General features: G+C 35.5%; 2 protein-coding genes across 5 annotated transcripts in view; one reads left to right on the forward strand and one right to left on the reverse strand.

Moving 5' to 3' along the window:
• The window catches only part of LOC105335191 (probable nuclear hormone receptor HR3), a 37,128-nt gene extending 26,814 nt beyond the window's left edge, over positions 1 to 10,314 (reverse strand). Inside the window, exon 1 of one of the 3 annotated variants that reach the window (XM_066070155.1) lies at positions 10,177 to 10,314. In XM_066070155.1, coding sequence (XP_065926227.1) covers positions 10,177 to 10,294 — 118 coding nt within the window. In that variant the 5' untranslated portion in view covers positions 10,295 to 10,314. Of the gene's footprint in view, positions 1 to 2,215; positions 2,353 to 10,176 lie in introns of those variants that run through there. The other 2 variants (XM_066070150.1, XM_034465391.2) reach the window with 2 other exon arrangements.
• A 7,598-nt stretch (positions 10,315 to 17,912) lies between these two features.
• On the forward strand, positions 17,913 to 25,070 carry LOC105335204 (uncharacterized PE-PGRS family protein PE_PGRS46). Of its 2 annotated transcripts, XM_066070134.1 has the most exons (4): positions 17,914 to 18,268; positions 18,760 to 19,585; positions 19,652 to 21,046; positions 23,979 to 25,070. In XM_066070134.1, exons 1-4 carry the CDS (start codon positions 17,984 to 17,986, stop codon positions 24,536 to 24,538), a joined length of 3,066 nt encoding a protein of 1,021 aa, XP_065926206.1. In that variant the 5' UTR covers positions 17,914 to 17,983; the 3' UTR covers positions 24,539 to 25,070. The 2 variants fall into 2 exon arrangements, with proteins under 2 accessions (XP_034322574.2, XP_065926206.1); XM_034466683.2 differs by having other exon boundaries at positions 17,913 to 18,268; positions 18,760 to 21,046.
• Positions 25,071 to 27,344: the final 2,274 nt, after the last annotated feature.

Below are 27,344 nucleotides of genomic sequence, written 5' to 3' on the forward strand. Positions count from 1 at the left end.
AAAAATAGCAAGAAAGGTCTTGGTGATAAAAACTTTCAACCGACTTTAAAGACCAGAAACAACTTCATTTCAACGATATCCAGACAAGACTCAAAAGTGTCCAAAAACAATAAGAGACTACAATATTACTATGTAATGGGTGAATGTATAAAAGACAGGATGATGTATAAAGGCTATGATACTGAGGTAAATCTCAAAAATTCTCATGATAAAATTTGACTTACAATTTTGAAAATGATAGGAAACTTCAATACCAGTCACTGGTTAATGTAATGAGTGAACTAATTCAAGACATGAAACGGTATATAACTTATAATGATATCCTCTCCACCCTCCCCCCCCCCCTCCCCCCCCCCCCCCCATTTTCTTACTATCTTCTCCCACAAAAGTCAGGACTTTGGCTCTACTGATATCAACCAAACCCCCCCCCCCCCCAAACACACTCATACACCAAGTTGCGTAACTTTCTACGACGGAATGTTGTTTACATTTCATATAGCAGTGGCATTACTTCAAGTATCTTTGGACCTTGATAGAAAAAAAACCACACCACACATTGAAGATAATGATGATAAACAACATTTAATAAGATGCATGTTGCATTGCAGACAATTAAGTCAGGCCATTAAACTGTTCTTACTGTCATTAAGAGAGAGAGAGAGAGAGAGAGAGAGAGAGAGAGAGAGAGAGAGAGAGAGAGAGAGATGTCAAAGACAATTAAGTCAGGCCATTAGACTGTTCTTACTGTCATTAAGAGAGAGAGAGAGAGAGAGAGAGAGAGAGATAGTCTGACAGCAAAGACGCCAAAGACAATTAGACACTGTTATAACATTCTCAACATAGATAGGAGGCAGGGGAAAGAACTGTGTGATGAAAGAGATAATGAAGAGAGAGAAACTGATTATTGTTCTCTAATGCAATTTATACATTAATACAAAAAGCTGACATTAAAAGAGTGTGTATATAACTGTGGAGATACGTGTCAGGTCATTAGACTGTTATACAGTCATCAACAGAGAGAGAGAGAGAGAGAGAGAGAGAGAGTGAACAGATGATTGAAACAGTCATGCACAATCATTACTACATCTGTTGCATACAACCTAGCAGAATTGTTTAGAATTTCCACCGAAATATCCTCTTTTTGTCAAGAGAAAAAACAAGAATATTTGAAAGTTCATTTTTCAACCAATATGCTAATAACAAGTAATATGTAAGTTTTTGTTCTGATATATAAATTTACTATATAATATATATGACAATTAATCATATGGTGGATTGGTGAACTCAGCAAAGGGGGTTTGCTTCTCTTAAAATTGAACCTGTCGGATATAACAAAACATATGTTGTGGACAATGCACAAATTGAGAGTGAAAAGTGGGCCTTTAAGAGCTATAAAACCCATTGAAAAATACCATGGTAGCCACAGGTTGTCTGCGAAATGATCACAACTATAAGATAACTGATTTTGTCTGTCCTCATGCTAAAAGGTTGAACCAACTTGGGTGCAATTTATTCTTTACTAGTGTTATGTCTATCTAACCAAATAATGAAAGGTGTAAATAAGCCATATACCCACAAATGAAACTGAAATATTTAAATTCTCATACTTTTTAAAGTTTAAATAAAAAAAACTTCATCCCAGTTACAAGACAGTTATCCTGTTCCCCCGATCCAGCGAAAATAGACTCGTCTGGGATCAAAGGTCATTTCTATTTAGACCATATCTGTGTAAATAATGGACTGTTTACTATAAACCATTCATAACTCGGGCGTCCACAAGACACATGCGAAATGATTTTCCATAAATGCACCAATAGAGACATGAATGATCTTATGTGGTATTAGTTTCGTAGCGACACAAGCGCGTGGAAAATGGGGGTGTGTCGGATCGCAAGGTTTTTTTGCAGCCGAGATAGGCCTATACGAAGCGAGATTCATTCTGTCCTTCTTTGCACCTGGTCTCTATCAAATATGAAGCTCTTTTCAGGTACTTAGTGACGTTGTGCATGCAAACCAAGATTCCTTGTTTTGCATTAAAATCTGCTTAAAATTGGTGCATTTCTGTTTTTGTAGAGAATTGGCGTTTCTCACCCCCTCACACCACATGGCTTGAGAAAATTTAGCGCCATTTTCTCACAAACACGTATGCAAACACACAATCAAAGCTCACAAATTTGAAAATCTATGCCTCTTACATCAATAAGTCTTCTCTTACCTTTCATTTCGTTTGACATAATTTTGCCACAGCATTCATGAAAACTTCCCTATTTTAACCTACTTCGACCTAAATTCACAGAGCACACACACTTACATCCGTCCTACGTCCAAAAATAGACACAAATTGTGCCAGCAGGTCACGCGCGGAGGGATATTACAAAATATTAGCATAAATAGTGCGATAGTGTAATAATATATTTTCTCAAATTTAAAACACCATCTGTCATTATGAAAATTTAAATGATATTAAAATCAATCGAATAATAATAATTTTTATTATATTCAATTTCTTTGATCCAAACTTGGTATTTATAGGCGAGGTTTATATTCCGCGTATAAAATGCCGTAATCTATACATGTGTTGTCCGGTCCGTATATGTTATATAGATGGCGCTGTTACGTTTTATGAAGGCTTTCGCCTTAGATTTCAGGTCATTGTGTATTAGGGTATTCAACTTTCGTGACGTATTGATCGCAGAGGGATTAAGCAAGGTTATAGCCGTTAATCTGGAGGCAATGAAGATAATTAACTCAAAGAACATAATATGAGCAGTTACACTCGATTTAAAGTCCACAGAAAAGACCATTTAAATCGGAAAGCTTGGAAAGGAGGGGGGGGGGGGGGGGGGGGGGGGGGTCGAGTTGATCATTCAGTCTGATTAAACTGCTAGTATTTCTGATTCTCCAGAAGTTGACCAAGAATGGGGTTGGGGTTAGGGTTACGTCTTTTCTTTTCAAAACTTTTAATTTGTTATGCTGTGCTGCAGATATCTCGTGCAAGTTTTTTTTTCTTTTTGTAAGGGAGAGGGATTGGAGGGAATTTTAACTTTCATATCAATTATCACATCTTAATTTGTTAAAATTTAGAATATCAGTAACAGTTAACGGGGGGTAATTAATTCTGAAATGACAAGAAAAGTGGCGAGGAGGAGGGAGGGGGTTTAGGGACAAAATTTTAAAAATTTAAAATTTAATCAAAATAAAAAAATGATGTAACATAATAACGTAACAATTTGTACGGCACTGATTCATTGCATTGAATGGTGTCATTTCAGTGTAAATTGCTGATGACAGCAATTTCAACCTCCCGTGAGAGTATTTTACTTTACTGATTGACATGTGAGCTGAAGCATAAAAAACTGATGAGTTCTTATGTACAGTACACGTATTTCCAAATTTAGTCACAAACAGCTAATTCTTTCGTACAAAAACCAGTCTGGGATTCAACAACTTGATGATTTGTTAGTCAGTATAGATATTGCTTGCAAAATCAATATATTTTATAATAAGTGCATGAATGGTATAATTTTGTACCGCTGCTGAAACTTTACAAAGCAATCCCCCCCCGCCTTTTTTTTTTTTAGCAAAAGGTGTCCCCCGTGCATGAAATTGAGAAAATAGATACCATAGCAATGCAGTGCATGTATAGATGAAACGAACCAAAAGAAAACTATCCAGAGATGAGGATACTAGTAGTTGAAGAAAGAAAGAAAATGTATGTTGCTCAAAAATCGAAAATATCAAACAAGAAAAGACAATAAAGATCAGAAAACATTGCGTGCTCATGCATGTTGCATTAAGTGCATCTGACGACAGAAAATTGTTGAAGCGGAAATGACGCAAAAATGTATCACAGAAGAAGCCTTTTTTTTGTCGTGTTTGCGTAATCAATAAATATATAGGAGCCCCGTCCCTTTGACTACAACTTCATAGTTCAGTTAATTTCAGTTTTGACTAGAACTATGACAGAACGTTTGAACTAAATTATGTTGGCTTGATCATGGCATCTGTATCAACTTCTTTATAACTTAAAAGCTAATTATCTTCACTGACACTAGTCTAGCTTACATGTATATTTGCAAAGACAATTTATATGAAATTTAATAATATTTGAATTCTATTCCAAGTCCTCATAAGCACATTAATACGAGGGAATATACATGTATATAAATTCGATAGAAGATATATAAAATGGTTAAAGGATTTATCTTATGTATCAGCTTATCGTAAAAATCAAGGGATAATGGCGTTGTTGCCATTAGCTTTTCTAAATGACAAGTACGCCATCATCCCATATTTTTTACGCTACTAGTACTGTCCCATGCATAGTGGCACTATTCCAGTGATATACATGCAAGTTTTGACTGTAAATGCAATTATTAAATCCAAATCCTTGATTCATTTTTCGACATAGATCAAAGGATCATGAATGGTAGAATCATTATATTTAGACGTGTATATATACACCTATTTTCTTTCTTTCATATCGTACGCTCCTTCCGACGCCACGGTTTGCCGAGATAACATTTTCCACCGAGAGTACAGAATCGATTAAGACCGAGCTGCTCACCCCTGTCTCTCCCCAAAAAATCCCCAACCTAACACCCAAAGTCTCGGCATGACGGCTTCGCGACGTGGTTATTTATTTTTTTTGGACGGACGCCTTCACCGGTTAGGGCGTCAGTTTTGAAATGAACCCCGAGACGAACCCGGCCCAGGCTATAAGATTCCCCACATTTCCACCTGGTTTATAATATATGTACATGTATAGCTAATTAATTAAGCAAACCGACGCAAATATCAACCGTGCATGGTTTTCAGCGATGATTTTCGCTGGCCATAATGAGATACAGTATACATGTACTTATTTTCCATGCATGACCACATACCTTATCCATGTAAACATACATTTAGATTTTCCAGCGTCTTAAATTCATCTGTGAAGAAACTACGAATCGATTTTTGTGATGTATAATCCAATACATTCCATTAATGATTATTTTGATTTTTAATAGTACAATTGTTGAAAATTATATAAAGATAAGTACTAGTAATTGGGAATTATTGAATATTATGAGATGCATGATCAAGTACGGTCAGGGTCATGATCAAATCGATCATAATGCTATTCGGGCTTTATTGGATTTGATCACCCCCGACCGTATTTGATCACCCCATAAAACTAAAAAAAAAATGATTCCCTCAGTCATGAGTGCAGAAAAATAGGAGAGGGTATGGAAGACCGCTGTATTATACACAGAGTTAATGCTCTTTTTACATTAACTTATGTATATATATCAGGCAGGTAGCATTTTTTTATGAAGGGGGGGGGGGAGCAGACTCATTCTAAAAACCTTCACAAAACAACTTAACGATATCATGATAAAAATCCTAATCCTTGAAGGGGGAATATCATAAAAGATAATTTGAAAAAAAGTATGTCCCCAAATCATAAATATTATTTGTAAGGGGCGTAGTATACCTATAAAATCAATTCCACTCTTGTTTTCTTTGTTTTCTTGACCATTTTTACATTTTATATTTGTCATAAAAACACGTTTAACACCTTTTGAGTAGTTTTGTCACATTCAATTGTCAGTATATATAATATAGCTATACATATACAAGTAAAAATGATGTTCTCTTGAAAATTGTAAGGGATAAGGAATCACCTATAGGTGCATGATCAAATACAGTCGATCGAGAGGGTTCACATCCGGTCGTGTTTGATTACTAGTATCATGCACTTCGTAACATTCAAAGAATGATTTCTTATTACTTATAAGTCATCATGTTATATATATACTTGTAAGCAATTGTACGATAAAATATTAAATCAGTTATTGGTGAACTGTAGTGTATTGGATAATACATTACAAAATCGATTCAAAGTGTTATCAGACAAAATTAAGACTCTGGAAACATAAATATTAAAAGTTCAAGGATAGCTGTATAAATGCATTAATTTTTTTTTAGAAAAAAAGTTTATCTCGACAAAATGCCATGTATTTTACATTCTTAAATCAAGTTGACGTTATTCTTTTGTTTTCACAGTCTAGATGTTAACCGCTGTCAGTTCTATATATTTAGTAAGTTTAGCATCGGTCTTCAATTAAACATACTGTTGCACAAATACTACCCATAGTCATTGGTGTTTCCGTGCAGTTTGCTAAAATCGATCTGTGGGGAAAGTCTGGACTGCGGCAGATAGTTATGCGGACAACCGTCGCAACTTTTTAGGCCCTTTCCGGCAGAACTCGGAAGTTAAGCTTTTTTCGCCTAAGATTTGCACCAAACCGGGTCGACTCTCTCGGGTATAAATTTTTAAAAATATCATTGAAAGGAATATCCCGTAACACATGTCATCGGCCTCTTTTAGTATCATGAATTACAAAAAGTCAACCACGATTTTGATGATTATAAAATGAGAACTTTCAAACAGGCAAGAAAATATTTCATCTAACAAAATTATCACTCTAAAAACAAATACTAGTACCGGTCTATAACGTAAGCTAATTGAATGAAAAATTAAGTTCAGTTTCAAAAAAGTACACAAAAAAAAAAAAAAAAAATAATCACTTTCACCGAGCACCAATTTAATCGATGATATGGACAAACAATGGTAATTATTTCCATACATAATAATTTTGATTTAACAGAGTCTAAATTTTGGTATAAAATAACACTTTTACATGTACGATACATGTGGAAAAAATACTTTGCATAGGCCCGATAACTTGAGATCAATTGACATCAACTGTCAAAGATTTTGGCAAATCCATAAATGAATGAAAAATAGAACGAATAAAGATGAATAAATGGGTAAATTAATTAAACCAGCTTTTAGTCACGCCAGCAGCAGCAATTTTTTTTGTTATTGCAAAGTTGCATTTGACTTTTGCTTTGCATTGTGAAGAAAAATAAACGCCTTCGTCTTCCTCTGCACGTTCACCCAACGAGTTTTGGGGTACGATGGCTTATCATCAACTAATTTTAAAGATGAAAATAGAACCATCTGGGAGCTTGGCCTTTGGGTAGTCGCGTCAAACAGCAATGTGACATATGCCTATCTATTTCATTGCTGCCCACTCAGCCATATATGTCATGTTGTAAATTTTGAATTTACTGCCATCCGGTAAATTCAAAATTTACAACAAAACACAATCACAACATTACATGTATTTGGCTTTCGAGCTAAGACTATATATTTGCAGGCACGAAGCATCGGGGGGGGGGGGGGGGGGGTGGGGGGGGGGGGGTGGGGGGGCAGGGGGCAGGGGGCCCTGGTCCCCCCACTTTTTCTCGCAGCAACTAATTTTTTAAAATTTACATATAAAAAATTGAATTATCATGGAGTTGGGCCCCCCCACTTTTTTGGGAGCATGTAAAAAATTGATATAAAAATAAGGAAATTAAGATTAAAATTAAAGTTATATAGCACGCCCCCCCTTCCCCCCACGGATTAGGATTGGCCCCCCCCCCCCCACTTTTTCTCGCAGCGACTAATTTTTTAAAATTTACATATGAAAAAATGAATTATCGTGGAGTGGGCTCCCCCACTTTTTTGGGAGCATGTATAAAAAAATTGATATAAAAATAAGGAAATTAGGATTAAAATTGAAGTTATATAATACACCCCCCCCCCCCCTTCTCCCCACAGATTAGGATTTTGACGATTTTGGAAAATTCCTAATTTTCTTGGTTTTTTTTTTGGCTCGTCAAGATTATCTGGATGATTCTTTTCAGGAATTGTACGCTTTAAGGAATAAGAAATAAATTCTGAGTATTATGAGGTGATAAAAACGGTTCGGGGTGATCAAATCCAAGAAAGCTCTTCGGGCTTTATGATACTAGATTTGATCACACCTGACCGTATTTGATTACCTCGTAATATTCAAAGAATGGTTCCTTGTCACTTATATAATTTTCAGCGGTTTTTCGATATTAATTTATCATAGGTACTAGAACACATGTTATATGTTTTGGTTTTATATATTTAAACCTGTAGCCATTGGCTACTATTTATAGCATATAACCTGTAGAACAGGTATTCAAGTTAAGCACGATTTTCACTCATTCGAAGGCTTTTCTTTGCCGCATTTGCACAACCCCCACCCACCCACCCACTTATTTAGTGACATTTAAAAATCAAGGACTGTGCACTATGTAAAATGTTTTATTTCAGAAAGAAGTTTGAAGAATCTTTATATGTATTTGTACCTGTAAATAAATGCAGCAAAATAAGCGCTTCCTTCACTAATCATGTGTTTTGTTATTATTGTAAATAATTTATGTTCGGTTGAGTGGAACGAATAAGAACATAATTGATATTAATATAGTTAGTAACTGAGTATTCATGAGACATGTATTAGGCCATATACACTACAATTCATCGATTGACCTGTATTGGGCCATACATTACATCATCGATTGGCTGTATTATCACGAAAAAAAAAACCCACTGCAAAATATATGAATATTAAATAATAAAATAGTCATTGATGAAATATATTGGACTGTACATTACAAAATCGATTCACACTGTTATCAATGACAGTGAACAATTTGTAAAAATATAACCATTAATCCATAAAGTCATGAAATTTTCGGGGGTATAAATACTTGTACTGTGTTGTACATTGATAGTTTTCTCAACAAGAAAGTACGAATTTCCATTTTCACGAAACGTCTAATGATATGTTATAAGATGATATTTCTAACGTACAAATTAGACTGTGACAAAAAATGTGAAACACATGAGTCATTTTATTTATTCATTATCCGATAATTAATACTCATCTTTTATCACGAGGCGATGAGTCATTATCCCTTGATATTAACAAGCAATTATTCTCATTAGTTCAATTGTATATAAAAAAAAAAACCAGGTATAGATTTGTTTGATATAGTTTATGTGCATGTTTTTATTCTCGTATATATCACTTATTTTCATTTATCGATATCGTATTTAACAATTCTATATCATGTAATAACAGTTGCAAGTTTTGTATGATTTTTCTATTTAATGGAAAAGACCTAGTAAGTTGTCAGAACTTGTGTCCAAACCATTTATATGTGTATCTTATATATATGTATACAATAAAATATGTTCAAATCAAATTATTCAATGAAAAATATTAAAGTTTTACAAAATAAAAAACTGCAGAGTTTTCTACAAACTTTTTGCAAAATATATCAATATATTTCAAGCATAGAACTTGATTAAAGTGCTTAAAATCGTTGTTATATTGTGACCACTGTGGAATAATATATTTGAAAGCACTTTTTACGCATGAATATTGGGTATATTCAGATATGACGAAAAATGACCTGTAAACGAAGGCGAGTACAGTTCGGTTGCGCATGACTCCGCGCATCTTTTTATTTTCACATAGCCTTATAAGCAATCGTAACTTCTCAGGCCTTTCCGGCAAGCTCGGAAAAGGGGGGTTGTCATGGACGCCTAGTTAATACATTCGAGGTGTTTTTCCGAGCCTGCGGGAAAGGCCCGAGAAGTTGCGATTGAGCCTTAAGCGCTAAGTTATAACTTTCTTTTGAATTATGGTTTTATATAAAATTATATGTTAGTTTATAAGTTGAGAAATTGTGATTCCATGACATTAACTGATATAGTAAAATGCCAAAATGGCGCTTACTCGAGTAATCGTATCCTGGTATTTTTCACTATGCATATAAAACCGAAGAAAAAAGTATGACATTCTCATAGATTCGAGGCGGCGATAGATTTAAAAGATAACAATTCTACCGGCAGAACAGAACATAAAGGGGAACACATTAGCATACCAAAATTGTTATTTCGTTAAAAAAATAATTTTTATAACCCAATATATACCCCAATTTGCCAATGTTTGGCGAAGGAACTAACTTTGATATTATCCATGGACCAAAACACGGGTAAACCTTTTTTTTTGTAATGCTTCATTTAGTGTCATTTTACAAAACTTTTAATATATTTGAAAGAAAAGTAATTTTCTAAGACAGAAATACCCCCCAAAAAATGTGGTGAACATGTGAAAATTTTATTTTTCCAGGTTCTTTTTTTTTGGAGTGGGGGGGGGGTATAAATATACATGTACAGTCAGCTATTTCTCGTGTAATTCAGTGCCAATGATTTTAATGAAAATGTTTAAATCGATCAATCAATAAAAAAAATCTTACCCCAGAAATCAAGAAATCTGTTGTAACTGCATGACTCTTGACTAAATATAGCATCAATGGCGTCACTGATCCGTCTGTACCCGTTCTGTCCGCAAGGTTCCACTCCGCCGAAAGCCATTTGGAACCCTTCGATACCGGAAGTGGAGCGATATTCGGAAAGCTGGTGATTACAAGATGGCAGATTTACTCTTTCTTTCCCTTTTTTAAAGGACTACTAAGTTTTGGGAGCTTTTCTTTTTTCTGATTTAAAAAAATGCTACTTACAACCAAACGATCGGCTTGGAATGTTTAACAATGTCGACTGTTTCTATTTTTCACTTATAATACTCTATCCAAGAAATGGAAGACTATAATGAAATGTTTTTGCCTTGGCACTTTGATTCCTCTTTCACCTTGTAATTATCTGTTAACATAGATCAGCTCTCTGTAACGTATTTTCCCTCACTTCTTTTTTCCTTATTTTGAGTCTTCTGAAACAGAAGTATCGTATATTTACTTCCAAAAGGCAGTTAAAATCGAATCCTCACTATTCTTGCATAGATTAAAATCCCTAATATCATATTTCACTAAAATGTTCCTTCAATTTTGTAACTCTTTTGTAATCAATGTCGAAGAATCGGTTGATTAAGAATTAGATAACTCCTCCGCGTTTTTTTTTATTTTAAAAATCTTCCAAAATAATCCGGGTACTTCGTAAACGACTCTCTCTAGTAGAAGATCACGGTGTCTAAATCTTTACCCCGGTTCGTTGGTCACTGTGTTTTTAGGTCTCGCGCCGGAAATACCTATCGTCTGCTCGTTTTAGGTACGAAATATATATAATATATAACATATCCCCCCTCCCTTCTGGAAAGTGATAATTATCATTTAAGTCCTGCGTTGCCATGGCAACGTGGCGATGATGTCGACCAAATTGGAGCATTTAACAAAAGGTGAGGTTCACATGAAGAAAAAAAAATATGAACGTCACAAAAACACACTGACATTTTGGGGAGGTAATAAGTCCAAGTGCTAATTTTAAAAAAAAACAAAAACAAAAACAGGATGATATATACCTTGGCTAATGAAGTGGTAATATACGACTGTTGTTTTGATCATTTGTTTGTGTGTCATCAGTATTGTTGATCTGCATGATACAGTGCACTCTACATTAATATATATAAGAATACTATAATTGTTATTTTTCTCTCTCTCCCTTCAAAAGTTTATCCATACACATATATATATAAATCTCTTATAAAAAAAAATTCCGATTTTTTTTTTTTTTTTTTTAGAAATTAAATGACATGACTGTCTGCACAGACGCTGTAAAAGATGGTAACTGTTTCTTTGAAAAAAAAATAAGTATCATAACCCTTATTTTTTTACAGAGTCGTACACTTATTCTCAGTTTCAAATACGTACCAGTTCTTTGGCAGGTGTTGTCAATTTTAAGACCCTTTTACATCAGTTACTAGTATAGGTGTAGCTCACACATTATACAAGCGGGGTCGCTATTTAGTTGCATTTTCGTCTAATCGTCAGTAAGTTTATAAATTAAATTGAGGTTGAATCATGCTTTTTGCGTGTACATGAATGTGACAGGAAGTTCGTTCAATTTGCCATATTAAGCAAACAAACTCTCAAAGTTGGTTTAATTTGCCACAAATTTAAAAGCTTTATTCAACCTCAATTTAATTTAACTCCACGCTTGTAATTGTAATGTTGTAACTTAACACGGTATTGGCTCCGTTACATAAAATGTCCCGTACCCAGAGAGAGAGAGAGAGAGAGAGAGAGAGAGAGAGAGAGAGAGAGAGAGAGAGAGAGAGAGAGAGAGAGAGAGACAGACAGACAGACAGACTCAGAAGTTTGGATTAGTCAATGAAAAAGCAGTAGTTCCTTGTTTACCTGAATGTTAATGCGTTTTCACTTTTAGCCATAATTAGCCAGCGTACCCCACACCTCGTTGGGTAGACGTGCAGAGGAAGCTGAATGCGGTTATTTTTCTTCACGCGGGGTACTTTTAAAATCCAAAGCAAAAGTCAAAGCAATTTCGCAATAAATAATTGGCGGTGATGACGTGACATAAAGCTGGTTTCATTCTATAAATAAATTAATTTTTTTATTTTTTTATTTTTTTATTCATTCCTTTATTTTTTCATTTATTATACAGAGAGAGAGAGAGAGAGAGAGAGAGAGAGAGAGAGAGAGAGAGAGAGAGAGAGAGAGAGAGAGAGAAAGAGAGAGAGAGAGAGAGATTGTTTTCACACACTAAAAAGATACTTTTTCTTTAGTTATATGAAAGAAGACTTCATTAAACCTTGAGGTTGCTAGCAAAATGTTTCATTGTCGAATTTATCATGTAAATTTTGAATTTACTGGATGGGTGTAAATACAAAATTTACAACATGACTACTGATTGGGTGTAAATACAAAATTTACAACATGACAACTATAGTTGTCATGTTGTAAACAAAATTTAAAATTTTGAATTTACACCCACCCATTAAATTCAAAATTTACAGCTTTACAAATTCTTCTTGTTTAGAACAATTAAAAAGTATCTCTCTTGATAATTCAGAAGATAAGCGCGCATGGTTATATATTGAAGACTTTGATGCCGACAAAGTGTCGACATTCTACTGATTTCAGCGAGAAGCTGATATAAACAAGACTGTCACCAAAAATTGACGCTAATTAATCTGTAACAAGATCAATTAAGCCTGTTACAATGATACGCAATGTTGATGTGTATGCGCACTACAGTGCTCAAATTCCGTAAGAAGTTTTACTATATTGAACCATCTGTCTTTAAATTATTTCAACTATTGTCAACACAAAAGTTAAAGGATTTTGTGCAAATTAGGTTAATGTTCAGAATGCCTATGTTATCATAAAACTCCATGCATAAACCTGGACTTTCACAAGTGACCCGTTTATATGTATATTAACATGTGTATACATGTAGTACTGTAATTGTCTTGTGTTTGTCTATGAGCTGTACAGCTTTTGACCATGCAATAAACGATACAATATAAAATCACAATCAGATTATTAAAAAAATTAATTGTTTCATTTATAAAAATCGATTTAGTAAACATTGTAACTCTTTGGGATTATCAGCACATCTTTATCGGAGATTTACTATAACTTGAGTATACATGTAAGTCACCTTTAAATTTTCAAAGTGTTTAAAATTAGTTTACGATGCGTGGATAATTTTTAGGTCTCTATGCATACTTCTTGCTTTAATTTGGAGAATCATTCAATTCATTCATTTAACTGCATGTATAGTATATTTCATTATAGCACAATTCGTGCTGTTTACAAGCAGAAGATAAATCAAAGCATACTCTGACAGTGTAGACAAATAGACTTACAAATTATATAGTCACATATCTGCCCTTAAGGAGGCTAGGGGGTCAAAATATAACATAATATAAAACCATCAGATTTATTTGAAAATTTTGAAGCTATCAACTACTATTTGATAAAGAAAAATTTCATTTATTTTAATATAAAATTTCATCATTTCCCATTATCTTTATATGGAGCTCTTCTTTTAATGGAGATCAATATTGTCTAAAATAGCAGCCACCCCCCAGCCCCCTTAAAGGGGCTGGGTGGTCAACTCATAAAACCATCATATCCGCCTAAAATTTTAAGATATGATTAATATTTGTTTAGCTATAAGCTAGCCTATTCTTTAGTAGAGAAAAAATCCATGTATTTTAATTATAAAATCTAGATACAGTGTACATACAGGGAAATATTCGCCCCCGTTTTATTTTCGTCCCTTTCGCCCTCGTTGTCAGCGGACGGATTTGAGACTGGGCGATTTCAAATGTCTAATATTATTTCTCTTTAACTTTTCCTTCAATTTTTTTATTTAAGATAGTTTAATTGGCATTATAAAATTTGAATTTATGAGTAGAATCAATATCTGATGCATAATTTCTAGAATAGAGGGGACCCGAAATGGCTACCCAAAAACAGAGGAACGAACCTCATTTTTGGTAAAATTTTGTACAAAGATTCTCGCTTGACTTGCCTATTCTTAGCATGCAATGTTGACATGAGCGACCTACAGCAAAATTATGATACAAAAGGCCATGTGCAATTTAAAACAATTTTGCAATTTTTCTGATGTGACGTAGTGCGATTATTGAACATTTTAGCACATTTATACGCCGATCGAAGGTTCAATGAAACTATGAGGTAATTTTTGCAAATCCTCTTCAAAACATATCATAAATACCGTATTAATTCCATTTTATGATGTGCATGGCAGGGAATCAAAGGAAAATAATAAAAGTTTTATCTTTATCTTCCTAAACCTTGTACATGTAAATAGGCTGGTATATTTACATGTAGCAACAATTAATTAACTTGTATTGACATACCAAGACATGGGATAACTTTATACTTAACGTACAATCACTTAAGTTTGTGTGTTTTTAATTTTTGTTGCTCTAACTATTCGGATCTGTAAATATAAGAAATGCATGATCTTCGTTTGTTTGTGGACGGTGCCTTTCGGATCGTGTTTTTTTTTTTAAATGATTGACGATGGCTTTTTAAGACAAAAATATATCTCTCATGTGCGATTTGGGTGGTTTAATATCCTTTGTTTGCTTTTTTTATAGAAAGATGTCATACACTCTTAATAGGCATGTTGACAATTAGCCCGTCTGTTTTAAATTGGCTTTTTGCAGTACTTTACGAGGGTCAATAAATTCATTGTCTTTTTTTTCTCAGAATAAACTTTAGACCGATTACATCCATTTGAAACACATTTTCTCTTACACTCTGTACTGGCCTATTTGGTCATTTATTTTCTTTATTTTTTACACCGGCGCGATGATTTATGTTCATTTATGCAACGCGCAATAACCATGTCATACATATTCATCAGGTTTATTTGAATACTGGCGTTTATTGGACAATAAAATCCTTCATTTCTATCACGAGGGCAACGTTAACAGCTACTCAAGAGGACTGTTATTGTTATTTCAATTAGTTTGTTTTCGTCCACTGAAAAACAGATGATTTTGAATATTAATTTACCGGTATTTCTTTTTCTTTTTGACTGGGGGAAAGATTTGTAAAATTGACAACTTTCTATCTCATTCTTTTTAAATTGTTTCAGTTAGTTGGTGGTTTTTTTTAAATAAAAGCTCTATAAAATTTAAACAAAACTTATTTGTTACAGTAGTATACTCTGTCCCGAGTTTTTGCTTCCACCGCTTTTTGCTTGATATTTCAATAATAGTAAATACCTTTGTGCTCAAACTACATTCATCCACTAAAATATGAAAAATGTCCAGATTATCTGTTTTGAACCGCCCCCTCTACCGCTTCAGGTTTCAAAACATCCAAAAATTGAAAGTCTACGGAGATTTTGCATTGGATCAGCCATTAAAAAGCCCGAATGATAATGTTCAAAAATTGCGCGATGTATTCCGAGTGTATTCCGAATGGAGAAAAGTTGTAAACAATTCCCATTACAAATCTCCGTAAGAAAATTGTTTTCGTTCCTGTGAAATTTTATGATTGAAAAGGGATAATTGTTCAATGAAGATATCTTGGATATATTCCCTTTCATCGATTTCAAATGTATTTTGTTCACAGGTGTGTGTATTTTTATTAAAAGTCATTAAAAATTGATGGAAGCAATAACTCGGGACAGACTAGCTATAGTCATTCCTTATAAAATAACAAATATAAAATGCAATTAGTCTGTAACCTAATTTGTTTGATTCAATTACTTTAATGGGTGTTTGGAAATAATCCGTTCAATCATGTATTCATGTTAATGGATTTGCTGACGATGCGATGATGTCGTCGTAAACGATGTCGATGCCATGTAAAGAAAGAAAAGTTTGAAATTGTTGTTGTCAGAAGCATTTTTGTGAATGGGGGGGGGGGGGGGAGGGTATATTTCAACAACAAACACTTTTTGTTCTTGTGAGAAAAAATATAAAGAAGACAATAACCATAGTCATCACCTGCACAGTAGATGCCATTAAAAATATTGCTAATGACGGAAATGATTCAGTGCTTAACCGGAAGCGCAGTTTTATTTGTGCCAAGCGGTATGATGAGCCCGACTGGTTTATGAATTTCGTCATAGAATTATCACAGTCGACATTACTCACGCCCCTAGAGCTGGTGGTCAGTGACAGCTTGTGGTGGAGAGAAAAAAAATAATAAAAATGTGACAGGTGCGCGACAGTCTATTCATTTATTTATACGTACATGAATATATGTTTATTAATAATATTATTCAGTATGGATTTAGAATAGATATTGTACATTTCTTCATTTTGAATAATGAGATGTATATAGGAAAGACATAAAAACTAGGAGAACTGTTAAGGAAAAATTGCATTGATAGTCCTCAGGGATACAGTTCTGTACATGCAAAACCAAACCAAACAATTAAAAAAAAAGCACTGCAAGACTGAACCACGCAATTATATTGCAAAGGGAGAGGTGTGCAGGTGTTGAAACCCTGAAATCAAATAACTTTTGACCGATGTGTACATATGATGGTCATTTTACTTCCTCTAGAAATTTGATTTCAATTTAACTGCCAAATAAGTTAATGTGGGTTATTAAATAAACCTTTTCGTCAATCTAAGATCTGGTACCATCTTTTTTTGTCTGCATATAAAATAAAACCACATTACTTATTCCACTTGATGAATTTGGTGAAAGCGTTAAAGAAGAATGCAGAAGGTAAGTACGATAAAGCTATACATGTAAAAAAGTTAAAGGATTAAAAATATAAATATTTTGTCAAAGATTTTATCATGATGCTAAATTTGTCAAAACTACCATACATATTTTGTGCGCGATGTAATGTACATGTATTTAGCGTGTACAATACAGCACAAAAACGTAGCACCTCAGAAGTTATTTAACCCAAAAGTTATAAACTGCAGCAAATATGAATAAATTAAATGTCACTTAATGATCTGGAAATCTCTCTCTCTCTCTCTCTCTCTCTCTCTCTCTCTCTCTCTCTCTCTCTCTCTCTCTCTGGTTGACATATTTTTTGATTGACAGACATGATGTTGGGGGACCTGGTATCCGTGGTGGTTGATTTGGAGGGACGGGTCTAAACATATTTTACTAAATAAATTCAATAGGATTGGACAACAGGCATAGCCTATGTATATCCTCTCCTTGTATAATAGAGGGGCGGGTTCTTAGGGGGACACTCAACCTCTCTCTGGGCCCAGGCTCCATGTGGGAAATGGTGTGGCACAGTTTGACAGGGACACTATCTTCAAATGCCTACCATATCTGAGGTATTGGGTATGAGGTATTTACATTTTTTTCTAATTTTTTAAAATTTCAGTTTCCAATTATTCTTTTAATTAATGTGTATTAAGTGTAACTGTAATTGTCTTTAAGTTGCTACACTGTTTTTTTTCTATTCTTATGCATTGAAGAGTTTAATACATCTGTTTAACGTTGATGTTCTAGAACAATACTGCATAAACTATTTCTATAAGACAAATTTTCAGAAATGTTAAGCTTACACATATTCTTATAGGACAAAATAAACGAAAAACCCAATATATAACAAACTCTGCAATATTTGCACTATAAATGCGTGTATCGTCTTTAATGCGTTGTCTGTAAATATAAAGGCGCTAGCTGGTGTGACCGCATCGAACGTGACAAATGGTCAACAACAAGGGTTCGGTAGAACTCTCTCTCTCTCTCGGGTCGGGCTATAAAACCATCAGGACCCCGCGAGTCGCGACGCATTCAGCGGGAGTCGGCCTAGAGAGGAGACGGCTCAGTCTTACAAATGGCCATGGACGTGAGGAAGGGAATTTTCGTGTTATTAGTCCTTTCCGTGACGCTGGTTTCGGGTTATTCTAAATACCGGGTGAGACCCGTTAGTAAGTCCGTGTACAGACACTATGTGGATAAATACCGAGGATACCGGAACTCACATGCCGGGTATTATCCGAACAGAAGACCCGGCTATAGATCTCTGGGACAATTCATTGGAAGGGATTTTCATCTCCAGAGGTCATTGCCTCGTTTTAAATCCGGATACCAGAAAGGGGACCAATACTTAAACAGAGGAGTAAGTTTTCTAAGATTAAGAGTGTTTTGTGTTCGTGGCCATTATTAGGCTATATTAATATCTTTGCATAAAGATGTAGAAAAATACAATTTTTTTGAATATTAAAATTTTTCTTAACTTTATGCTAGTTTATAGCCAAAAATAAAATCAAATCATAATTTTAAGAAAGATCTTATGGTTCATTAGTTGACTATCAAGCCTCTTAAATCCTCGATGAAGTATCACCAAATATCCTACCAGTAGAAACTTAATACTGTTTGACTTAATTTATGAATTGCTGTTTCCAATAATACTTTTTTTATCCAATTAATATTCGTGCAGCGTTTTTTAAATAAAAACTCTCACGTTTTCTTAATCACAATTTCAATCTTTTTAATGTACCTTGTTAAATTTGTTTGGACATGTGTATCTGGATCTGGATTGTCTTTCGTTCAAACTCGAAATATTATTATGGCATGCATATATTTTATTTTTTGGTCTTTTTTTTATAGCGGAAAGGCGTGTTGATTCGTCCGATCCCCAAGTATAGGCTGCCTCCGCCATTACAAGGCCGTCCTTACAGGCCGAGCCCGACTCGATGCCCAAAATACGAAACTCTGGTGTGTTCGCCAGCTCCGTATAATATGAGGTCGGGAAAATGCTTTAGTATATGCAGAAACGGAAAACCTTGCTATAAACCATGCTCCTGCACATGCGTCCCATCAATGGGCGGGAAATTTAAAGGATCTAAACTGCTTCCGCTTGGAAAAAAATCAACCATACCTTTCTGCAAGAAATCACAACTCTTAAGATGCCGCGCAAATAAATATTCACCCGCTTCTCACGGGCTATGTGTTAAGGCATGCGCAGATGGAGTTTGTCCAATTTCCTGTAACTGCCAATGTGTAGTGGATAGACAATTTATTGGGGGTGGTGTCGTAGGATTCTCCGGCAGAAATGGAGGACAAAGGAGAGGAGTGGGATTTGGTGGCAATGGAGGAGGTGGATTTGGCGGTGGAAGCGGTCAAGGATTTGGCGGCAATGGTGGCGGTGGATTTGGCGGTAATGGAGGCGGTGGATTTGGCGGCGGAGGGGGTGGTGGATTTGGAGGCAACGGAGGCGGAGGATTTGGTGGTGGCGGCGGAGGTGGCGGTGGATTTGGAGGCAATGGAGGCGGTGGATTTGGTGGTGGTGGCGGCGGTGGATTTGGTGGCAATGGAGGCGGAGGATTTGGTGGTGGCGGCGGAGGTGGCGGTGGATTTGGAGGCAACGGAGGCGGAGGATTTGGTGGTGGCGGCGGCGGTGGATTTGACGGCAACGGAGGCGGAGGATTTGGTGGTGGCAGTGGAGGTGGCGGTGGATTTGGAGGCAACGGAGGCGGAGGATTTGGTGGTGGCGGCGGAGGTGGCGGTGGATTTGGCGGCGGAGGTGGATTTGGAGGCAATGGTGGCGGAGGTGGATTTGGTGGCGGTGGAATTGGCATCGGACAAGATATTAATGGTGGAATAGAAGGCCCAGGCATTGGGTTTGACAACGGATTGGATTTCGGAAACGAATTAGGCTTTGATAATGGGTTAGGAATCGCCGTTGGATCCGGTGGGACTGGACAAGGATTTGGAGGTGGTGTTGGCAATGAATTAGATTTTGGAAATGGAGTAGGCGCAGGTGGTGATCTAGGACTTGGTGGAGGATTTGGATTAGGGAATGATCTAGGAGGAATATCTAACGACGTTGGAGTGGGAATTTCCAATGACATAATCGGCAACGAGAGAGACTTCCGGTCATTTACAAATAACGGCGCCGGACAAATAGGTGTTATTGGTGAATTTGATCAGGGTATTCCAATAGATTTTTCAAAGTTACAAGCGATAGATCGTCTAGACTTTCCACTTGATGGAACTCAGAGAATTCCAGAGATGCTTGAGCCCGAATTGTCTCTGATGGATTCTATTCCGGAGATGAACGGACCCGCTCTAATTGATCCTGGTCTCGGAGCAAGCACCAGGGGTAGATTTCTCGGAATAAACGCTCCGGATATGGGTCCTGTTGGATTAGATACAAATGCCCTCCAAGACTTGAGTGGTCTGGTTGGCGGACCATTTGACCCAATTTTGGATATCGGAGCAGGCAGGGCGCCATCTTCAAAGTCTAGGAAAAAATCAAAAAGTCCGAAAAAAGTCACGGAAACGGTGGACATCAAAGTGGATGTAATCAAGAAAGGCGGCAATAAGAAACCAGAAAACGGTAACAGAAAAGGTAGACACCCTGGCGCAAAGGGAGTCATGCAATCTGGATCAGGATCTGTACCATTTGGTGCTAACCCAGGTGGGGCTGGATTACTTCCAGGTGATATCGTCGACCCCTCGGCATTTTTCAGTGGTGCCTCTGGTGGGGGCGGCAGGGGTCGAGGTATTGGGGGCAGTGGCGCACTGGTAGACCAAGGAATGGAAAACCCGCTCGGAATATTAATGGACGGACAAATTAATGGCGCAGGCGCTGGAGGTGTACATGGTGATCTTGGAGCTTCCGGTGGTCTCATTTTCCAGGGGGGTCCCCAAGACGCTTTTGGCATTGACGCAATTGCTGGAATTCCCGGAAATATTGATTTGCAAAATGGACATTTTGGACCCGAATCAATCCAAGGAGGTGGTGGCTCCGGTACAGGGGGGAAGTCAGGAATAATCGGGTTTGATGGGTTGGTAGGACAGTCAGGAGGACTAGGGCTTGACGCCTTCCCAGCAGACGCAGGAGCTTTAGGAGTAGGAGCAGGAGCAGGAAATCAGGCTTTCGATAATCAGGGTCAGTACACTTATTAATCGATCTTAAGAGGGATAAATGAGGTGGTAATTTTTTTTAGACTAAACTAATCTCCTAAAGAAGAAGAACTCGGTATTAAAAAAAAAACATTGAAAAATGTTAATTATTTATAACTAAAACGTTCTTTAATAAATGATAATAAAATAAACGATAATTAATTGAGAAATCAAAATATATATAAATATTTAAAAATTTGATGTATATATCGGATGTTATATTTGTTTACCCCCCAGCCTCCTTAATATTTTGTTATCATACAATCGTTCATGTATCCTTTTTTAAAATTTTACGTCTATTGCTACAGTATGGCACCAACTTTAGATCTAGAAAAAAAAATTCAATTTAAATAAAAATATTAATAGTGGCACAAGTTGAAAAAAAACCATGATGTTACAGTATGGTATGGCTTGCTTTCATCTGAGAAAAAAAAACAACAATTTTTCATTCATTAAAAATCATATATCATTATTTTTATTGCTGATTATGAAGCCCAGAAGAATTGTGAAAAGTGTACAAACAAATATTTCTCCTTTATATCTGTTGTGTTAAAAGAAATATAAAGGTTTGAGAACATTAGCACCATTTTAACAAAACAGTGGATTTTCCGTTTTATATAACTTTATATTAACTTTTCATTTAATTTCGTTTAAAGTTCATGCATTGGAAAACAAATTAATGTAGCTGACTGATATTTAGACATGCCTACGTCAAATGAACAGTTGATACTAACCATCCAAAGGGATTTGATAGTCAACAAATTATAACTATCAGATCTTCCTTAAAATTCTAGATATGAATTTTTTAACCCTTAAAGTTTCAGTCAGTAAAGAAAAAATCCATATATTTTAACTTTGAAACATAACTTTTCCTACAGAACTCTTCTTCTCGAGAAGATGAATAAAGTGTACAAATGATAACGATCATCCTATTTCTTTGTCAAAGTGCCTCTAAAATAATATTAGTATACAGAAAGCTACCTATTTTCGCTATGCACAAAGATTTTTTTTCCCATACTGTGGAATCATTTTTAATCGCGGGGGTTTAATGTTCGTGGGAAGAAAAAATTTTCCTGGTTCGTTGGTAGTGTAATCGGGAAAATTTGAAATAAAAATCAAATAATTATTGAATATAGGTTCGTGGGAAAGTTAATTCGTGGGCAAGGGTTATCCACGAAAGCCTCGAACATTGGTCATCCACGAACAATGATGATTCCACAGCAAGCGCTCATATATTAATTATTCAAAATTGCACTGCTATCGTAAAACTCTCGTATTTCTTATTTCTGATTATCTACCTTTACCTCCGAGGTAATCTGACGTGTATATTTCGGCTCAGACCCCCGGTGACAATAAAATGTGTCAGGGATGTGTGTGATTCGTCCCCATCTTATTTATGACCCCGGAACAACGATTTCACCTGATATAACGCGAGCGTTTATGCAGTCATAAATTATACACGGGCTTGTATAAGCTGTAGCTAGCGATGTGAGAGAAATTACGGCAAGCGTATACACCTTATATAGGACTACTTATGCTATAAAGAAATTTAGTTAGCATCTTACACCTAACCTGTTTGAAGATATACGAAATTAAATTTCAATTTTTTTTCTACAAAAATTCCATATCGAAAGAAATGTAGATATGGCTTCATAATGACAAAAAAACCGTTATATAATAGTAGGCCCTAATGGACATGTGATTAGGTGTTATTAAGGTGGAATAACATACCTGGAAAAAGTCACTCAAATTCATTATGAAAGATATGGTGATGAATAAATGGTACATATATCAAATAAGCGAAAAATTTGTAGTTTGGGGATAAAAAATGATATCTAAAAAATTCAATTCAGTAAGTAACAACAAAAGCCCATGTTGGATTCGAACTCGGAAGCCCGACACTTTAACCACTCGGCTATGGAGTAAGTAACATGTTGCCGTCCATAAAATCCTTTTAATAAAAAGAAATGTCGTTTCAATCAGAGGTCAGCCATTTTGTGATGATGTGTTGTTCCACCTTAATTCATGTGCGCTGTATATATGTATTTTCAGTGATTCAAATATTTTTTTCCCTACAAGTTACTGCGATTGCTCAAATTTTGGCCATAACCTAGATTTTTTCAATTCATATCGAACAAGTATTCATTCTGAAAGAATGATCGGCGTGTGATGTTTTTTGGTTATGTCAATCATACAGCATGCATCAAATAGGATAGCCTAGCGCCGTTTTATTGTCTTCCAAAATAGCATGGAACAAATTATAACTTACGTTTATTCGGCAAAATGTACTTACGGATGAAATCCTTACGCATGCAAAGAAAAACAAAACATGTTTTAAATCATTAGGTAACTGTATTAATGTTTAAAACTCACGACAAATACTTCAAATAAATTTTCTTTAGTCATAACACTATCAATTAAAGATTTACATGAAGCTGCTACTGCAGATTAACAAAGTAGTGCGATGCGTAATGCGTGCGCAAATGGTTGAGTTTGCCGGATGCCTCATATAAGAACAGAACTACATGAACACAACAGGAGTCGATCACAGTTTAAAAAACCAATTTAAATTCCATTCGAATATGTAGCTTTATAATTTTTTGAGAATTTCTCATAGCTTTAAAATAACTTTTCTTGTCAATAAAATTTTTCAAAAAAAAAAAACAACTCTTCTTTAAATGGAGATCAATATAGTCTAAAACTGGCCACCATAATCATGTTCTTTTAACTTAGTTCTTACAGAAGATTCATATTTTGTCCCTGCTTTGAGCATTTTATTACTTACGTTTCTCGACTCAATGCGTGTGGTTCATTTTTGAGAATAAAAAAAAATGGCACAAAAAAAATTTATACGATCATTATCAATCACAGTTATTATGTCTATCAACATGTCAACTATATATGATATTTATTTACAGGCTTAATTGATCCTATGCTTCAAGCCAGCAATGGATTCAATGACCAGATGACATTTCTAGATCCGACACAACCAAACGGTGGACCCCATGGTGAAATACCCATGGGTCCTGATGCTCAACATGCCGGCGCATCCGCTTCCGGTGGAAACATTAACCTGGATCTTGCCTCTCTACTTCCGGGAGATGTGTTAGGTGGACTTGATTTAACAGGTGGATCCAATGCACACGGCGGTGTTTCAAACAAAAATATGGGGGGTCCTGGAGAACAAGGACATTCTGGTGGAGGAGTTATAGGACTTGCCGACCTAGGGGGCGCTGCGAGCGGGAAAGGTGGTGCTTCAGGTGGAAATGGTAGAGAGACAATGGAATCATGTTTATCTCGGGGTGAAGAACTCTGGTGTGACGCAAAACCCTCGTGGGGAAGCACTCCCGGGGTCCAGGGGTGGTGTAACACAAACTGTCAAAATGGCGCCTGTAATTATGAAAGGTGCGAATGCTCTTGTATCTCGGGTGCGGAATTTGACTTCCGGATGAGCTCTTCCGGTTCACAAAAGTTCTGAAATCGACTTATCTAAATTGAGATCTACAAAATTGAAATTTTTGATGAGTTTTTTGGTTTGAATCCGGGTTGAGAGCATATATTTATATATTTGATAGCACGTACGTGCGCGTGAAACCAGTTAGCCCTATCGAATGGTGGAAATTAACGGCAATAACACTTATTTTACATAGGGCAAAAATGATACTTTCTCTAAAATATAGAACATGTTTAAACAAGCAACAACAATGGCCTAAATAGCAACAAAATCACTAATTGCTTCTGTATTGATTAGGAATGATCATTAACTTATCCGTGAATAGTTTTCTTGACCTTATTTGATTCTTGTATTAGACGTTGATGAACACTAAAATTGTCGAGTTAAGGGGGCATAATGATAAATGGACAGAGGTGATGTATGTATTCCGGACGTTTTTATATATCAGCCCATCGCCTGGTCGTGAAAAACGATAAGCTGACAGCGATTTTTTGGAACCCAGTTGCGCCTTTTTCGGGGCTGATCTTATACTTGCGGGCTTGTGGTTTTGGGCTTTTGAACAAAGGAACAAACAAATAATACTGCCAAGAACAGATTCAACTATAGACATAAAAGAAGATATGGCCATCAAATCTGTACACACTAAAAGTTGTTGGACTGTTTATCTTTCGAGTGCAGCAACGAATGTTTTAAGAACAATCAATTCAAATCATCAGTGTACTTAATAACTTATATGAACTGTATGTAATACAGCTATTTTATCGATCAAATATATAGTGCTTTAGTACAAGTCGCCACGAACATATCATTCATAACTATAACAAATAATTTATGAAGGACTGTGGTATTTTATGACATGTTCTGCCTATGCTTGGTGGAGAACAGTTGCAAGGACTTATATGATAATTATTATTTTAAAGTCATGCATTCAAACCCCTCCCCTTTGACTTGTTTCTTTTATATATTGTTATTGTTCATTTGTTTAATTCATTGTAATTATTAGTTTAATAATAAAGACAATGATTTTTTTTCATTGTCAAGTTCGTTTTTAATATGGTTTTTTTTTTCGGAGAATATTTCTTATTATTTTTATGACAAGCAGATAATTTATATGTATTAATTGGTGTTCTGCAAGGTTGTCCATTTATACCACAATGTTTAAGCAGTGTCTCGTATGAGGAATAAAATTTGATAAAACTAGATTTTTAAAATAATTTATATATAAAGTATCGTGTATTTCGTAGAAAGGGGGGCGGGGCTTTAATTCTAACAATCTACACAAGATAATGTTATTGATGTGTTATTTTTTAGGATACTTTTTTATCGACTTCGTTTCATAAATGATGAACAAAAAGATAAAGGCGTGTAAAAATTAATTCAAATTGTGGATTAATTTTTGAAATAAAAAATTTGTTAAAAAAATATTCGTTAAAAGAAAAAAAAATTGTTTTTATCCATTTTTATCGGTATGGATATTGGATTTAAGATTTTATTATTTAACTTGAAATTCTCTTTCACCATTTTCAATTTAATAAATTGCGGGCTAATAAAATATATTCAATCTTCGGTGTAAACTGCATTCAACAGGTCAGCAACTATCGCAGCACTGAATATATATAACAAAGAATGCTTCAATTCGTCATCGTGTCGTAATGAGTCATTCGGCTTTCTCTGCGCGGTAGGTCGTGGCGGATCGTACTCCATTTTTTTCTCTCTCCACCGTTTTATACTTGTACATGCAGTTCCAAACTTCTGATTTTTTGAGAACCCTCTATACATGACACAATGATTTTATTTATTTTTTCCCTCTCCAGTGTTCTATTCAGTTCCATCTTTAGTTGTGTTTAGGACCCTCTATTCATAACACAATACATGTATTCACTGTTTAACTGCATGCTAGTTTAAAAAGGCGCCTGCAGTACAAAATTTATTTAAGGCTTAGTGTGCGGGCTAACAAACTAGTCGTCATGCAGATCTACTTTTATTTTTTTTCGGGGGAAGGCGGGGGGGGGGGGTATAATTTTTAGCCCTAAACTAGTTCCAGTGATTTCAGTAAAGACTTTCTTTAGCTTTTATGAAATTATTTTTTAATGTTTTCATAAAGGAATGTTTTTCTTGGGGAGATTATTATGGTCCCATAATGGCCATGACCAACAAGAAATTGTTTGTTCATTCATTGGTTAATATTGCACAAAGCCTATCTTGGGAATGCAACAGGTGAACCCACTATACATGTATACAACTTTACGAAATATTTTCATCAAAAGTAAATTTAAATCCATTTTTCCCATCAAAGTGTAGCGGAACATTTATCCCACTGGTTGCGGAAACCACCAGCACTATTGCTAAGGCACGGTAGACAAAATTTTTTTCACAATGATAAAATAACTGGAACTGAGTCGCAGTGTAGTATGGGCATACATTTTATTGATGGATAAGATATGTTCAATTATAAAGAAAATCTCGGGGCCCAATTTTCGGAATGTTTTAAAGGCTAATTTGGACTTACATGTATTACATATTAAGTATTTAATTTCGCTGTGCATGTAATTTCGTGCGTGGTGGCTTGTGCGCGAAATCCACGAAAATTAAGCCACCGAGACTCATTATAGTTTAAAAGTTCACGTATAAAAAATCAACCAAAGACATAAATAAGTAATTGACAAAATAACAAAAACATCAACCAACATTTAACAAATAAACATGAACAGTCGATACAAAACTCGGAGATGATACTAATTTACGAACAGGAAAGGAGGGTCGATTTTATATAAAAAGAAATATAAGAAAGAAATGTCCAATTAGACCCAGGCCCCCAGCATTCACGGGG

The sequence above is a fragment of the Magallana gigas genome, chromosome 1, assembly GCF_963853765.1.
Source record: "Magallana gigas chromosome 1, xbMagGiga1.1, whole genome shotgun sequence".
Classification (NCBI taxonomy): domain Eukaryota; kingdom Metazoa; phylum Mollusca; class Bivalvia; order Ostreida; family Ostreidae; genus Magallana; species Magallana gigas.

Bases quoted from the DNA above. Each gene is read 5' to 3' on its own strand.
- LOC105335204 (XM_034466683.2), top strand. From the start codon at position 17,984: ATGGCCATGGACGTGAGGAAGGGAATTTTCGTGTTATTAGTCCTTTCC. The intron at 18,269-18,759 runs GTAAGTTTTCTA...TTTTTTTTATAG, and splicing joins ACCAATACTTAAACAGAGGA to CGGAAAGGCGTGTTGATTCG. The intron at 21,047-23,978 runs GTCAGTACACTT...ATTTATTTACAG, and splicing joins TCAGGCTTTCGATAATCAGG to GCTTAATTGATCCTATGCTT.